Here is a 17,118-nt window from a genome sequence, read left to right as displayed (position 1 = left end):
AGAGGGCACATATGACAACCCACAGCCAACATCATCCTCAATAGTGAAAAACTGAAAACATTTCCACTAAGATTAGGAACAAGACAAGGTTACCCACTCTCACCACTCTTATTCAACATAGTTTTGGAAGTTTTAGCCACAGCAATCAGAGAAGAAAAGGAAATAAAAGGAATACAAACTGGAAAAGAAGAAGTAAAGCTGTCACTGTTTGCAGATGACATGATACAATACATAGAGAATTCTAAAGATGCTACCAGAAAGCTACTAGAGCTAATCAATGAATTTGGTAAAGTAACAGGATACAAAATTCATGCACAGAAATCTCTGGCATTCCTATACTTTAATGATGAAAAATCTGAACGTGAAATCAAGAAAACACTCCCATTTACCACTGCAACAAAAAGAATAAAATATCTAGGAGTAAACCTACCTAAGGAGACAAAAGACCTGTACACAGAAAATTATAAGACACTGATGAAAGAAATTAAAGATGATACAAATAGATGGAGAGATATACCATGTTCTTAGATTGAAAGAATCAACATAGTGAAAATGACTCTACTACTCAAAGCAATCTACAGATTCATTGCAATCCTTATCAAACTACCACTGGCATTTTTCACAGAACTAGAACAAAATATTTAACAATTTGTATGGAAACACAAATGACCCCAAATAGCCAAAACAATCTTGAGAATGAAAAATGGAGCTGGAGGAATCAGGCTCCCTGACTTCAGACTGTACTAGAAATCTACAGTAATCAAGACAGTATGGTAGTGGCACAGAAACAGAAATACAGATCAATGGAATAGGGTAGAAAGCCCAGAGATAAATCCATGAACATATGGTCACCTTATCTTTGATAAAGGTGGCAGGAATGTACAGTGGAGAAAGGACAGCCTCTTCAATAAGTGGTGCTTGGAAAACTGGACAGGTACATGTAAAAGTATGAGTTTAGATCACTCCCTAAAACCATACAAAAAAATAAGCTCAAAATGGATTAAAGACCTAAGTGTATATTCAGAAACTATCAAAATCTTAGAGGAAAACATAGGCAGAACACTCTATGACATAAAGCACAGCAAGATTCTTTTTGACCCACCTCCTAGAGATGTAGAAATAAAACCAAAAATAAACAAATGGGACCTAATGAAAGTTCAAAGCTTTTGCACAGCAAAGGAAACCATAAACAATACCAAAAGACAACCCTCAGAGTGGGAGAAAATATTTGCAAATGAAGCAACTGACAAAGGATTAATCTCCAAAATTTATAAGCAGCTCATGCAACTCAATAACAAAAAAACAAACAACCCTATCCAAAAATGGGCAGAAGACCTAAATACACATTTCTCCAAAGAAGATATACAGACTGCCAACAAACACATGAAAGAATGCTCAACATCATTAATCATTAGAGAAATGCAAATCAAAACTACAATGAGATATCATCTCACAGCAGTCAGAATGGCCATCATCAAAAAATGTAGAAACAATAAATGCTGGAGAGGGTGTGGAGAAAAAGGAACACTCTTGCACTGCTGGTGGGAATGTGAATTGGTACAGCCACTATGGAGAACAGTATGGAGGCTCATTAAAAAACTACAAATAGAACTACCATATGACCCAGCAGTCCCACTACTGGGCATATACCCTGAGAAATCCATAACTCAATAAGAGTCATGTACCAAAATGTTCATTGCAGCTCTATTTACAATAGCCCAGAAATGGAAACAACCTAAGTGTCCATCATCGGATAAATGGATAAAAAAATGTGGCACATATATACAATGGAATGTTACTCAGCCATGAAAAGAAAGGAAATTGAGGTATTTGTAATGAGGTGGATAGACCTAGAGTCTGTCATACAGAGTGTAGTAAGTCAGAAAGAGAAAGACAAATACCATATGCTAACACATATATATGGAATTTAAGAAAAAAACAATGTCATGAAGAACCTAGGGGCAATACAGGAACAAAGACACAGACCTAATAGAGAATGGACTTAAGGATATGGGGAGGGGGAAGGGTAAGCTGTGACAAAGCGAGAGGGAGGCATGGACATATATACACTACCAAACGTAAGGTAGATAGCCAGTGGGAAGCAGCCGCATAGCACAAGGAGATCAGCTCGGTGACCGCCTGGAGGGGTTGGATAGGGAGGGTGGGCGGGAGGGAGACACAAGAGGGAAGAGATATGGGAACATATGTATATGTATAACTGATTCACTTTCTTATAAAGTAGAAGCTAACACACCAAAAACAATAATAAATAAAAAAGTAAAGTTATGACAAATAAATAAATAGATCAATAGATATATAAATTAATAATAAAGTTACCACAAAAAAATAAATAAGTAAAAAGAGTTTATCTGGGGATAGCAGTAATTGATCACTTTCATAAATAGCTTATCTATAATCTCTCCATTGGGCTAAGAAGTATGTTGGCTGACAAACATTTTGCACAAGACTGTTTTGAACATTCAGGAAACCAGACAAGTTTGTGAGTAGAATCATCTTAGAAGTGAAGTCAGTATGGCTCCATGTTATTTTTGTTAAAAATGCTATGCAAAATGTATTCAGTCACAGCCAAGGATATTTTCAAGGGAAAGAAGTTGGATACGGTGTGACTAAATACATACAACTCAAATTTTCTTAGGTGATAAAAAAGGGAGGAAAAAAATGTAATCAGAAAAAAGTTTAGAACTTAAATGTAATAAACTGGGATGTATATGATTTATAATAGGGAGAGGTAACTCTATTATAGATCAAACACTTGAGTTGTTTCAAGTATCAGATGGTTATATAACTAGAGTGAGTATGCTTATTTCCCTTTCTTTAGATTTTTTCCTTCCTAACCAATCAAATATTCATATTTGTTAAACTGGAAGAAATAATTATTATTGATCTAAATTTGCTACTATGGCATTTGTGTTAAATGACTTACTCAGTATTTATATTTCTACAATATTAGAAAGTACATAATTTTTCTTTCATTAATGATGCATAAGCTTCAGCTTAAATCAGAGCCATGGCAATTGATGCAAACAAAACTCTTTGCTTTTTAAGTATCATCTTCCAATAAGAACAAACAGGACTCCTTGAAGAAATGTACCATACTAAGGCTACAACAGAAAATATACAAGATGATCCTGGATTATCCTGTAATTACAATAAGCATGGAAGTGTTCAGAAAACAAAAGGATGGGGGAATAATTGTAGCTCCAAATGTCCAAAGCTGGAGTAAGTTAAGCAAGAAAATAATTAGTAAATACTTTAACACTGGATTATAACCCAAAGTATAAAATAAATATAAATCCATACTGATATAAACAAATGATTAAATTAAAAAATAAGGGAAGAGACAGATCTTCCTTACAAAATTCCAAGTAATATATGTACATATTCTCTCACCTTAGAGATTGAGCCATACTTCTTGACTCACTTCTATGGAATAGATTATGGAATGGAAAAATTGTAACTTTACAGTAGAGAAACCTTGAAAATACACTTTTACCAGTTGATGAAGGTTATCACTAGTGATGTCAATGGGAATATCATGGAACCCCTGGTATGATGTGATACTCTATGGTATTCTTACCAAAAATCCAAAACTTCAATTAGCATGAGAAAAGCATCAGACAAATCCAAACTGGGAGACTTTCTACAAAACTCCTGATCAGTACTCATCCAACTGTCAAGGTCATGAAAAACAAAGATGACAAAACTGTTGCAGAATAGAAGAGACCCAAAGAGATATGACAACTAAATGCAATGAAGTATTCTGAATTGGATTCTGGAACAGAATAAAACACTAATGGAAAAACTGATAAAATCCAAATAAAGTCTGGAGTTTAGTTAACAGTAACATGCTAGTGTCGGTTTCTTAATTTTGGTAAATGTGCCAGAGTAATGTAAGGTAACACTAAAGAAAAATGAAACTAGGTGAGGGGTATAGAGAAACTCTCTGTAATATCTCCCCAACTATTCGGTAAATCAACTATGCCAAAATGAAAAGTTTATGTTAAAAAATTTATGAGTTGGTTTCATAACTAACATAAAGGAGATTGATGAGGCTTCTATCTCTTTTCAAAATTATCACTATGATGCTGTGGATTTAACAGTGATGTGTTATAATATATTGCAAGCATTATTCCTTTCGATATCTTCAGCCAATGGAAAGATCTTCCAGTTAGCTTCTGAAAACTCTTGACGTGAACTCAGTAATTTTAATAGCTTCATATCTTTTTGTTACGACACAATGTTCCAAGTGCATTTTGTACAGGTCCTTCCATAGACCTGGAATGAGTCCTTTCCCTAGACTTGGAATGTCTTTTAGTAAGGTATAGTATTAGATACCACAAAATGTGTACAAGAAGTGTTGATTTTTAATAGGTTGGTCATTATTTCTATGCCAGTAGTGTATAGAACTAGAAAATACATATTTCATTGAAAATATAAAATAAATCATTAATCCATACTGAAACTTCCAATTCAAATTCAAAACTACCAGGGTTTTTACTTACCCTCTTTGATCTTAAACATGTATCACCTTTCTCTGATGCTTTTTCCAACAACACCAGCATTGTTTTATGCAACAATATATACACAACATTCTCAGAACAGCAATATCAATACTAGCATCAACAATATGATTAGTGGAAACAGTGTAAGTTGTTTTTTTGCAATTATTTTTGTCTTTAGGAGATATCCCACTACAGAGGATGCCAGAATTATCTGCTTTTAAATAAATTAAGATAATGCAAGTCTGAGTATCTATTGAAGGTTTATTGCTTCTTTCTCTTTACTCTGATTTTCTGTCCCTAGAGAAAATACTCCTTCTTTTAGATAAATGCTAGTGTGCACATACTTGTCTCTACCTTCCTTTTTCTCACATAACATATCCTTGAGATCACTCCACAGTGGTATATAGAGGCAATTCTATTTCACTGAATAACCCCATGTTTAGATATACAATAGCTTGTAAGGTAGTCTCCTCTCAAGGAACATATGGGTTGTTTGGGGTTTTGCTATGATAAATAGTACTGTTATACATAGATTTGTACATGGAACTTTTATAATTCTGCTAGTGTATATGTGGTATAGAAACCTAAAAGTACAACTTCAAGTAAATTCGACTGTTATTAGCTTTGTTCACACAATCATTTTTCACCTAGACTATTTCTACAACTTTCAAATTTCTCCTGCCTCCAGCCTCACTGTATAGCATTTACTACATGTTTCGAGATTTTGGATCTAAAATGAAAATCTGATCTTTTTACCCCTTTGCTGATAATGTTTTTTTCTCTATGTCTATGAGATTCAGACAAAATTGCTGAAACAGTTCATAACCATCCCTTGCTTTGCTTTCCAACCTTACTTCCAGCACTCCCCCTAATACAACCTTAAGTCCAGTTTTACCAAACTTCTAGTAGCTTACAGAAAGGCATATGCCCACTGATGTATTGCACATAATTTTTTTCTCTTTACCTAATCTATAAAACACACCCATAAAAATTCAGTTCAAATTCTCTTTGTGAGTTCTTCCTTGGTTCCCTCAAAATCATAATTAGACTTCCTATTTTGCTCACGTGGTACTCTGTGCCTCCCTCTATTGGAAACTTGATCACATTTTTGGCAACTCTTTATTAATAAGAACTGCCAGAACTGTGCTGAAAATTTACATATGTTCTACCAGAATAAAAAACTTATGTATCCATGCTAATGTAGCCAAGGCACTAGGGGTCTATAATCTGAACCCACTTATTTACTGTAAAAGCCTGAGGTCTTTGAAGACCATACTACTTTTCTACATATTGTGGATTCTTCCAGTTTACTTTTTAATCTTCCAGACTCCTCTTTGCACCTTGAGCTCATTAACTCAGCAGGTTTTAATGAGGACAACATGGTCTCTGAAATCAGACAGACCTGAGTTTTATCCCTAGCTCTTGGTTTTATCAGTTACTAAGAATATAAAGTTATGTAAGAATTTCAACCTTTAGATGGGTTTCCTAATCAATTTAATGATACCTAAATTTTTCTGTAGATCAAATGATATATGAAAGGCCTTAGCAAAATAGTGAGGGTTCACAGATATTAGGAATCTTCCAGTAATAGTCAGAATTTTGTTTTGTTCACCACTATATCTCAAGCACTTAGACATGGTAGGTGCTCAATATATAACTATCTGAGTGTGAATAATTTGATGAAAAGCCTATTTCCCAGCAAACTTACCCTTTCTCCTAACTTCCTTTTCCCAATTGAAGATATCACCAACTTGCTGATTACCACAGCTTCTTTTTAGAACACTCAGATTTCAAACTTGAGGTTATCTTTGATCCTAACTCTTAAATATGTGGCACACCCATGATTCCCCACCAGGTGATGAGTGTGCCCTGTCAGTTTTATCTCAGCAATAACTTTCCTATCTCCCTTATCCTGTTTCCTTTCTATGGTTCTACTCCAGATCTTTGTTCCACCTCACCTGATTTTCTGAAAGGCAGTCTATAAACTCATCTCAGCTCCTGCCTTTCCTGGTCTACATCACCAAACCACCTCACTATCACCAATGTTCCCTTTCTCTGTATATACATACCAGATACCTCCTCACAGAATAAGGTTCAGTATCCCAAGCACTTCATTCACTATGCTCCATTAACAGTCTAACCTAACTTTCTGTTCTTATCATCCTCTATGACCCCAAGTTTATACCCCAAAACAGCTCAGCAGCATGTGCTTTATATCATCAGGCCCTTGGACACCATTTTTCTACTTAGAGAGCTATACCTATCTATCAATATCTATCTCTTCTCACAGAAAATTCTCCACAAAGCCTTCCCTGACACACCATGTGAATGTTCTGTGTATGAGGCTGTGGCATGTTCATCTGTGGATTGCCCACAGCATCGGGCCTTTCCCATAGCAGAACTGCCCAAATGCTGGCTGAATTTATTTCATAGGATCAGAGATTTGGGTAACTATAAGAAAGTTTAGAAACCTTCTAGTATGATAACTTCTTTTAATATATTAGTAAGTTGAATTTCAGAAAACTGAAATTATTTACGTAGAATAACACAAAAGCAATAAAATCAAACATATGTATCTTTTGTTTTCTAGCTGGTAATAATCCTTCGAATTTTTTTTCAGAGATATAGCAGGATCTTACCTCTGCCTTTACAAATGCTCCAAAGAGAGTCTCAAGTAATTGTTTTCTATATGTAAATTCATACTTGGGATAATAGGAAGTGTATCATGAGTCATATTTATACAATTGTTTGGAGGATCAGAAACTCAAGATTAAAAGTGCAGGTGTTAGCTGTACCATTACTAGCTACATTTTTATTCTTCACTGTTTTGTCTTCAGCATTGTTGATTATAATTTCTATTATATATGAATGCACAATGTCTGCCACAGCCTCCACTTGCCTTCCTTCTGAGCCAACTCTAAAACTTGCTCCGTTTTGGTACATCTTAAAGACAAGCATGACATGAGGATATATCTATAAATATATCCCTGTAGATATAGATATATAGAGAGATAAATAGAGATATCCTACAGAGAAAGATAATTTAGATACATAGAGTAAAATGGAGGTTTTAATTAACTGGAAAAATAGAAATTAAAAAAAAAGATTACTATTTTGGAAAACTATAGTCGTGTCATCTGTGGTCATATTAGTCAAGGTGTCATTATGGTGGTTAGATGAAAAATAAAATGACCATACTACATGTAGAAATTTAGATGAACAAGCTAAGAATTGGTTAACCTTGATTAATACTCTATATGAAAGTAATGCCATTCCATTTAAATAAAAAATTAGATTCTGTTAAAAAATAAAAATAAAAACATAAAACTTGTCCTGCGCCTACAGTGATGGTGGCATTACATTATTTGAAACCTCAAATCTTTTGATTTTGAGAAGAACAAAAGTTAATTATTGCCTCTGTGCATTAGGGGGAGCTAGACTAGTTGCCCAACTAGGTGATGAATTTAATGATTTGGTGGGTTTTGAAATTTTAATTTCAGTTAAGTTCAACTTGAATTTTATGTGGCTTATTTTATTATCTTCTTATAAGAGAAACAGAATAATATTATTACAGCTTGGTTTTTACATTGACAGAAAAGACAAAAAGGAAAACATTTCAAATCCCACTTGACTTGTAAGACTAAAGCCTTATAAACTGAAATGACAAATGTATGATTTGTGGTATCCAATTACTCACAATTAAGATATTTTTTGTCATAACAATCTGTTGTGTAATGTAACAGAAAAAAGGATAAATAACAGCAACAACAAAAAGATGTGACTTTAAAAGCAAAATTCAGAACTTAGAGAAGCACTCTGAAGAAAAGCACTCTGAAGATTTAACAGATTTAGCAGAGGATTAATTGAGGATTATTAAATGTTATCCTCAAACTCCAACTATAGGCAATTAGTGATATCTAATGAAAGGAGACTTGAAGGAGTAAAGGCAGTACATATTTCAAGAAGTCTTTACCAGGTGGGCCACATTGATCAATTCCTTCTCCTCTTTTCCCAGATGTTACATCAGATAAGCATAGGCACTTACTATATTCTTTTGTAAAATGTAATGGAAGACAGTACTTTAGGTGTAGAAGACACTAATATGAAGGTATGATACCAGAAGATTTGTAAAATTTCTTACAGTTAACCTTTAAGGAGAATCCCTCCCTCTAACGATTCGTCAAAAGCTTGGCTTTAGCTGATGTGACCCAGCCTTCCAGGCTCTAAAATAATATGATTCAACCAATGGCACCCAAAGAACTGTAAAGATTTAAAACACATTTCCTCTCACAGTTTAATGGAATTAGGGGATTAGATATACTGTCTAGGTCAGAAGACCTCAAACCATAAAGAGGAAATCAGAAACCTTTCATTCACTGCTACTGCAGTCACTCTCTCTGGGTGTGGTACAGACTCCATCCAATACAGCCAAGTGAAATGAAGTCTTAAAGGTGACCCTTGGAGAAGCAATGACAACATAGCTCTAAAATTTTCTAGAATAATAAATTTCTTCTACCCATTTAAAACAACTATTGACATCATCAAGGCAGTGCTTAAGTATTCTTGGAGTGACATGGAGTAGAGTGAGTATTCTGGAGCTCCAGCTAAGAAAAGATGTGCATGTAAAATACTCCATTTTTCTATCAGGCACAAATACCAACTTGTGCCCACTGCTCCAAGCACTGCCCTTCCCATTCTTCTTCATCAGCCCCTGAACTATGTTCTTGCTACTCCTGAAGTGGGTCTAGCACAGAGGAAAAGTGTCTCCTGAAAAGGTGACTGGAGAGAAAGAACTCTTTAATTACCTTTCCTACTCCTAGTTCCAAGCCTTTCAAAGAACAAGTAGACCCCCTTTTCAGTTTTCACCTCTCAGTCTCTTCCCCACCCCGTTCATCACCCTACTTTGTTATTTAAATTAACTTTTTCTTCCTTCCTCTCTTTCCTAAAATGGTTTGACCTCTCTGTGTCTCTTCTCCAGCCTGACCTCCATCAATTCTTTCCTCCTTGGTCCCAGCTTCTTAAACCTGCCTGAGGCTGCCCTTTGCCTCCTTTTCTCATCCTCTCTCTCTTGAGCCCCTTCATCTCGTCCATTCCCGTCTCAGGCTCTCCAGATTCCCGGGCTGTTTGCTGGTGAGAAATCTTTGCTGCAGCGAGAACCGGAGTCCCCCGCGCGCAGCCCAGTGGCAGAAGAGGGCGAGGCTGAGAGAAAGGCTGAGCTGAAGGAGAGGGAGGCAGCCGGTCCTCCCCGAGAGCCTGCAAGAATGCGGCAGGGGGCCGGGCGCATGGGGAAGTATTAACTCCCCGAGGCCCTGTTCGGGGCTTGAGGACCTGGCCCGAGGGTGAATTTCCTGCCAAGTGCAGCCGCGAAGCAGAGGCGCCTGGAAAGCAGAGAGGGACGCTGGGGGTGCCCATCCCCAGAGTAGGACCCACTGCGAACGCGGGAAGAAGAGAGGCGGGAGTCGTGAAAAGGAAAAACCTGTCTCCAGATTGGCTCTGGAGCGTCGAAGAGACTGAGGCGCTCGGGTGAGCACCCAAGGGGTGAAGCCTGCCGAGTAGTGGGCGAGGGGCGTGGGGAGGGAGTGCTGCGCGCTCGCGGAGGGGGCGCGAGGCTCCGGGCTGGTGTAGGCTTTAGGTGGCTGTTGGCTGAAAGGAGCAGCGGAGCGCGTGTGGCGGCCGCGGCGCTAGTGTGTGTGTGTAGGTGAGAAAGCGAGGGCCGAGAGCTAGTGCCAGCTAGGCACAGAGAGAGCGCATGTCTCATCCCTGCGAGCAGCCAGTAGCCGCTCCACCACCATCTTTTGCATGTGTAACATTTGCAGCCGGACAGAAAACCTCTCCCAGGGCTATGGAGACTGCGGGAAAAATCTGGCAGCTCGGGATGGATTGCTAAAGGGAAATAGTCATAACCCCAAACCACCCAAACCTCTCTCTTCTGTTCTTTTTTTTTTTTTTTTTCATTTTTGGTTTTTTTTTAATTTTAGCGCCATAGTCCTCAATGCCTCTCTGAACAGCCTTTAGGAAGAGTGCGAGAGAAGGAGCGCGCCAGGGAGAGGAGAAAAGAAGATGAGGATTATTTGCAGACAGATAGTCTTGTTATTTTCTGGATTTTGGGGACTCGCCATGGGAGCCTTTCCGAGCAGCGTGCAAATAGGTAAGCTCTGCTCCGGTGGGGTATGCGTGTGGGTAGCTGTAGCAGATATCCGAAAGTGAGTCAAATGAGTTACTGATAAGCAATTTAGGGGAACCTTCGGCCTCTCCTTTCCCCTCTGCTTCCCCCTTCCTTTCTCCCCTTTATAAAAAGACTGCCTCTTTGGTGCAGGTTCAGTTAGAACAGCACAGAGCTGCCCAACCGTCCGTCCTCAGTCTATACTCCTGTTTCCACCTTTGGTTCATGTCGCTTATGTAGGATTGAAATAAGTTGGGGAAAAAAACCTCCGTGGGGTTTGGTAGCATTTTATCTGATATTTCTTTTCATTTCTTTCTCTAAAGCATGAAGGGTTGTAGAGTTTGTTTAAACAAAACAAAACAAAACACCCCCCCCGCTTCTTCCCGTGCTGTACGCAGCAGCTTTCGCTATTACAGAAAGACACTGTGCAAAAAAGCATTTACACCCACACCTCCTTATCTTTGCTTGCTACCAGTTAACGGATTCCAAAGTTAGATCCCTTTCCCAGAACCTTTTCTTCTTTTGTTTTCCTCTTGAATCTTTTGCCCTTAATCCTCCCTCTCGACTCTATTTCCAGGGACCCTAGCTGTCCTTGGCTTTTCTTGCTATTCTCTCCTGTCTTTTAATGGGACGCAGCAATTGAATTTCTTCCAGCGAAGCCCAGCCTCAGACTGCATCATTTCTCGTAGACAGTGCACAAAACGGTGCTAATTAGGCTGAGTCCAAGAGCTGCATAAAAACAAAGTTCATGTCTCCTTTCTGATTTCCCTCTAACCTTCACATCACCACATCCCTTCATTTCTGTATTTTAATGCAAATTATCTTTTCTTTCCATCTGCATGCATCTTAGAAATGCCCGGAGCTGGCTTCTGTAGCAGTGTGCTGAGAATCATGGGGAGTGCAAGAGAGAGAAAGGAAAGCACACTAAATGATCTGTCTCAGAGGTCACTGTGATCATGACAAATTGGGACAGGAAAAGGCTGAGCTGCCTTAAAGACTAAAATATTAAGCATACACCTTAGGGACAAAGGGCAGTCTCCCAAGATGTGGCAGGGTTAGCTCCTTAATTGTATGTGTTGGTGAATGGCAGTGGATTTGACAGTTCTTGGGGTGGGTATAGTAACATTTACAAGAGGAGACACTGAATGTGCTTTTTCTGCTGTTTTTAATAGGTGGTCTCTTCATCCGAAACACAGATCAGGAATACACTGCTTTTCGATTAGCAATTTTTCTTCATAACACCAGCCCCAATGCGTCAGAAGCTCCCTTTAATTTGGTACCTCATGTGGACAACATTGAGACAGCCAACAGTTTCGCTGTAACAAATGCTTGTAAGTAAAACATAAGTTGTAGGTAAATGAGAAGAGAATTAAAATGGGGCAATAGAGTCCCCTTCCTCTATATTATTATTATTACTATTATTATTATTATATTTTTAAGAAAGACATTCAAGATCTCCACAGTTTGCTGGTTACAGAGCAAATCAGTTAAAAGTAAGATTTAGTCTCAGGGATATTTAGCTGGTCTTTCTTTCTCTTCCTTCCTTCTTCCCTCCCTCCCTTTTTCTTTTCCGCCTCCCTCACTCCCTTCTTTCGTCTTTCTTTTTTCTTGAAATTAATTGAAGTTACTTTCTCCTTTAATATTTCAGTATTATTTCTACAACCTGAATATCAAGTTAGTGAAAATTGTACTCAATCTAGTTTTTGATTTCTGTTCCTTGGTTTTTATTTGCTTTTCACTTGAGTAAGCGTTTGTCCTGCTTTTAAAGAAGACACATGCTCTCTTACACTGGTAAAGGCAATGGAAGGTTTGCTAACAGTTAGAAAGAGGGGAGTGGTGGTGTGGAGGATATATATTTGAGTCGGTTGGCTGACGCTGCACATGATCTGGTGATGTCACTTGAGACTGCCCTGCTCTTATATTCTGGGCTGTAGATGTCTCCTGCTATCAGGTAATGCATATATCCTGTGAATATAACTCCATGAATCCTTACCTTGGTGGCAAATCATGTTAGTCTCCAATCCACTGAATTTACAAACCAACCCAGCTGGATCTGTTATTTTACACAATAAGATTGAGATTTGGTGATCTTACCTAATGCTATAATTAAACAGTTGTACAGAGCTCCCCTGCCAAAATACTGTATAACAATGTAAAAATATAATCAACTGTGATTAATTTAAAAATCACTAAAATATGATCAGTCAATAGAACATTTAGATTGCATTTTCACTCTTGAGGGAAACACTTTTCCCATACCTCCTTATTTTTACATGCTAATTTACTACTGCTCAAAATTTACATGTTAAGATAATGGTTATAGATTATGTAAGACATATAGGAATAGTTTCTATATAAAATTTTGCACAGCAGTAATAAAATATTCAATCTGCATTGTATGATATTTTTATTATATCAAGTTGAGTATATTTTAATTTTGAAAGTCCTCTTTCTGAGTACAAGAAAGTGTATACTGAACACACTAGTGAAATTGAAAACAAGGAGTTTTTGTGTTAGGAGGATATCTGTTCATTAATTATTTTAATTCATATATATTTGCCATTAATTCATCTAACAAGTGACATGATCACGTTTCCTTAATTTTTGGCATCTAATTACTTTACTTTAGAACTTGGTTTCATAAGGAGGTTAAAGCATTTGACTTTTTTTTTAACTGCTACAATTGTATTAATTTGCAGGAATTCTCTAGTTCCTTTGGGTACAACTTAATTAAAAAAATCATTTGTTGTATTTAGTAATAAAGTCAATATTCATTATAATGATAATTATATGGGAGTTATTTTTAAGCAGAAATGAACATAAATTAGAGCTAAGTTTGTGGATAGTCATTTTTGAAAATGTCTTAAGTTATTAATTTTTGTTCCAAGTTTTGATAGAGATGTTAATATTTCAAACAGTTCTAGGTATAAAATATTCTTATTATGTGATTATTATCTGTTGATTTAAATATTTTTCTTGTGTCTCTCTTGAGATTCTGTCAACAAAACCATTTCTAAGTTTAAAGATAGTTCATGATTCAGATATATTTGAAGGTACTTTGTCTACAGTAAATTGCTATTTAAGTATTCATTTTTATTATTTAGTTAATGAAAGACTGTCTTAAAAGTGGAGCTATATTAGTTTTATTTTTTCTAACTAAGTGCTTCAGTATTTTAAAGTTTATGTTATGGCTTCCAGCTATATAAACTATAAAGTGATAATTCTTTCTTCTTCCATATCATATGTTAATCTCATTCAGGAAAATTTTAATTAGCATTATATTATTTATGTAATAAAAATATTTTATAAAATAAAGTGTACTGGTAAAGAATCTGTAAACATAAGAAATTGCTAAGAAGCTGTACACAGAATGAAAAAGTTAAAGAAAAAGTATAAAATATAGGTAATATGCTATTCTTTAACATGTTAGAATTGAGAAAATTAAAGCTAAGTAAACTAAGTCTGCTTATTTTGATTCCAAGTGTAAGGCAATGTTAGTGGTGTTATGTTTTTCACAATCACATATAATTGACTTTGTGTAAATGCTTAAAGTATTTTTAAAAAACATAAATTGTAAATAAGGAAAAAAACCATTTTCTAGTGAAGAAAAGGAAAAATTTTTGACAAATGAGTATGCCAGATGTCCTTAAGACAAATATAAGCAGAATTTAGGAAAAATCAATGGTCAGAGAGTGTGGGTCAGGTGATTGGTGTTTGTTAAAAGGACTGACCTAGAGCATGTAGATGCGTGATTTTCCAGTCTAATTAAAGGTGAAACGTAAGCAATAAGTATGAGGCAAACTCATATATCAAGCTGTATGCCTTTGGGCACAAAAGAATAAAAATAGTGTTCTGGAGGATTAACATGGAACTTATTCTTCACAGTGATACCGGCTAGATTTAAAATTTTTTCATGTTGGATTAAATATACATATATTTTTAAAATATAAAAAAAATATATGTGTCCGTCTAGGTTTATTTTAAATACGATTTTCCTGCAGTGTGCCCTTGTAAAACTTCATAATCTAGTGTCTGTGAATAAGGGCCACTAAACAGGATATGTTTATTTTATGGAATGTATACTTAAAGACAAAAAAGGCAGATTAAAGAATAAAGAGTATTATTGGTCATCTATTGGACAGATGTAATTTAACGTTGGTTCTTCTGCCTCAAAATTAATTTAGCATTCTAAGAATACTTCAGACAATCTAAACATTCTGTGTATAGAGTTTACATACCGCATAAGTATAAACCCAATTAACTCATATTTTTTACTTTTGGTATAAATCTCAAGTTGCTGAGAGAGGGTGGGGATAATTTTGGCTTATAGTTTCATTTTATTTTTTTTACAATTTTTGTGTAAGATTAAATTAAAATATTGTTCTCTTTTTAAACTATTCACATGGTTGAAAAATCACACTTTGCTAAGTATAAAACTGAAATTGCAAGAAATACAGATAATATAGAATTATGGCATATTTTAATAACAAAGTATAGGTGTAATAAATAACCCAAGTAGTCAAATTTCAAAATGTAATTAAAGGTATGCATTTCTTTGTTGTAACCTATTCAAAGTATGGGGTATGGCAAAATAAATTTATTTAAAAAATAAATTCAATACGGAATGTCCTTTAATAAATCAATTTAATAAAATATTCAATATTCAATATGGAATGTCCTTTAATAAAATATTATACAGTTGACCCAAAATACCTATCTTTGCAAACAAACATGCTAGTTAAATTGAATATGTTCTTTACAAAACATTTGAGACAACCTGAAAAAGCAGGCTATGTTCTTATATTTTTCTAATAGTTAATTAATAAAGATATTTTGGTTTAGAGGATGATGTATCTTAAATTTGGCCAAAGAAGTAATAACCAAAATACCAAAGTAGTCTATCCCAAGCTTTCTAAAAGATAAAAAGATGAGACATTGCAATTATTAATTTAGTCCAGTTACATTAGCTATCCTGTAAAAGAATCAGTCCTTTAATAAGTAAGGCAGTCCCTTTACAATATAATACACAGATGTTCAGTTTCTCAAATGATTCTTTTAATTTCAGATAGGTAGTAGGAAAAACATAGTGAAATAGATCAAGTACTCATGTGTTGTCCCATAGGTGAAATAATAAGAGAATTTTGTGGAATATTTCCAACTTTTTAAACTTGGATAGGAAAGACCAACTGGTTAATATTTTTGTTTTATTTTTTACAAATAATGTGTTTATCTTACTCTCCTTTTCTGTCTAAAATCTGTCTATTCAGTAGTTTACAATGTGATGGATAGGTAAGTTGTAAGTCAAAAATAGAATGCATATTATACCCTAGTAATGATGAGAAAGTTGTTCTTTTTAAGTTAAATATTAGTTCTATTTGTGATGGGTTTAGTTTTCAACTCTAAATACCCAGTTGTGTGCCACTTGTAAAAGTAGGTTGGTATGTAAAATATACTTGTTTACTTAATCTAAATACATTGAAAATGTGACATTATATCCAGTAGGCTCTGCAGGCAGAGCTTATATAATACGGACTTAATTCAAACTTGTTTAAGGGTACTAAATAATACAAACTTTTGTCTTTAATTCAACAATGTTTAAGTTTTGTACATTTTCCTTTTCAAGGACATGAGGTCCTAAAAAGACATTCTAAGAGTTTATATTGGACTGATATAATAATCTTAAAAATGCTAAAAATAAGTTCTGATGGTTTGACCTGCAAAGTTGTTAGCAGAAATATGTTAAATACTATTTGACTTTTTATTATTTTTAGGAAAATGAGTGACTGTCATTAGGTTTCCTTATTTTGAATTGATAGCAAGGTTCTATGTTGATTTGAAATAATTCTTTAGTTTTATAATATTCTTTCCCTCTTTTTCTTAATTTTCCCCATGAGATTGATGACAAAGATGAGTCACATTTCTATGGCTTGTTCCTTTCTTAAATGATGCACAATTTGCATTGATGTATTTCAGAATTGTCACAGTACTAAGCTTTCTTAAAGTCATTTGAAAAACTCTCTAAACTATTTTTTTTCTTGTGGTTCTCCCAAGTGTCTTTTATTTCTCAAAGAGGAAAAAAATTTTACTTTCTGACATTGGGAAATATGTATATGTCTTATTTACAGAACTTTACTATAGTTCAGGAATTTAAAATGAAGAATAAATACCATACACCTTACATTTTACTACAACACATAGTTTTTAAACTGCTTTTATGTACATGATTTTATTTGACCTCAAGCTAGTCTTCGAGTGAGACTGTCTGAGAAGATGGTCATTATTTTTTAGTCATTATTTTTTAGTTAAGCCAGGTTTGGCTCAAAGAATTTACTTGACTTGCCAAAGACCATGTAGCTAATAAGCTGCAGAGCCTGAGTTTGAACACAGGTCTTCTAATTACTATCCTAGTACTTTAACCAGGAGACCATAGGA

At 35.3% G+C, this 17,118-nt stretch overlaps 1 protein-coding gene across 4 annotated transcripts in view; it reads left to right on the top strand.

Annotated features, from left to right (window-relative positions):
• Positions 1-9,702: 9,702 nt before the first annotated feature.
• GRIA4 (glutamate ionotropic receptor AMPA type subunit 4) overlaps positions 9,703-17,118 on the top strand; it is a 487,613-nt gene continuing 480,197 nt past the window's right edge. For 2 of the 4 annotated variants that reach the window (XM_007455885.1, XM_007455887.1), the window contains exons 1-3: positions 9,703-10,046; positions 10,502-10,671; positions 11,859-12,017. In XM_007455885.1, the coding sequence (XP_007455947.1) occupies positions 10,584-10,671; positions 11,859-12,017 (247 nt within the window). In that variant the 5' untranslated portion in view covers positions 9,703-10,046; positions 10,502-10,583. Of the gene's footprint in view, positions 10,047-10,501; positions 10,672-11,858; positions 12,018-17,118 lie in introns of those variants that run through there. The other 2 variants (XM_007455888.1, XM_007455886.1) reach the window with 2 other exon arrangements.

This window comes from Lipotes vexillifer, unplaced genomic scaffold, assembly GCF_000442215.2.
Source record: "Lipotes vexillifer unplaced genomic scaffold, Lipotes_vexillifer_v1.1 scaffold1581, whole genome shotgun sequence".
Taxonomy (NCBI): domain Eukaryota; kingdom Metazoa; phylum Chordata; class Mammalia; order Artiodactyla; family Lipotidae; genus Lipotes; species Lipotes vexillifer.
The sequence above is the reverse complement of the archived record's forward strand: the minus strand, read 5'-3'. Positions and strand labels throughout refer to the sequence as shown.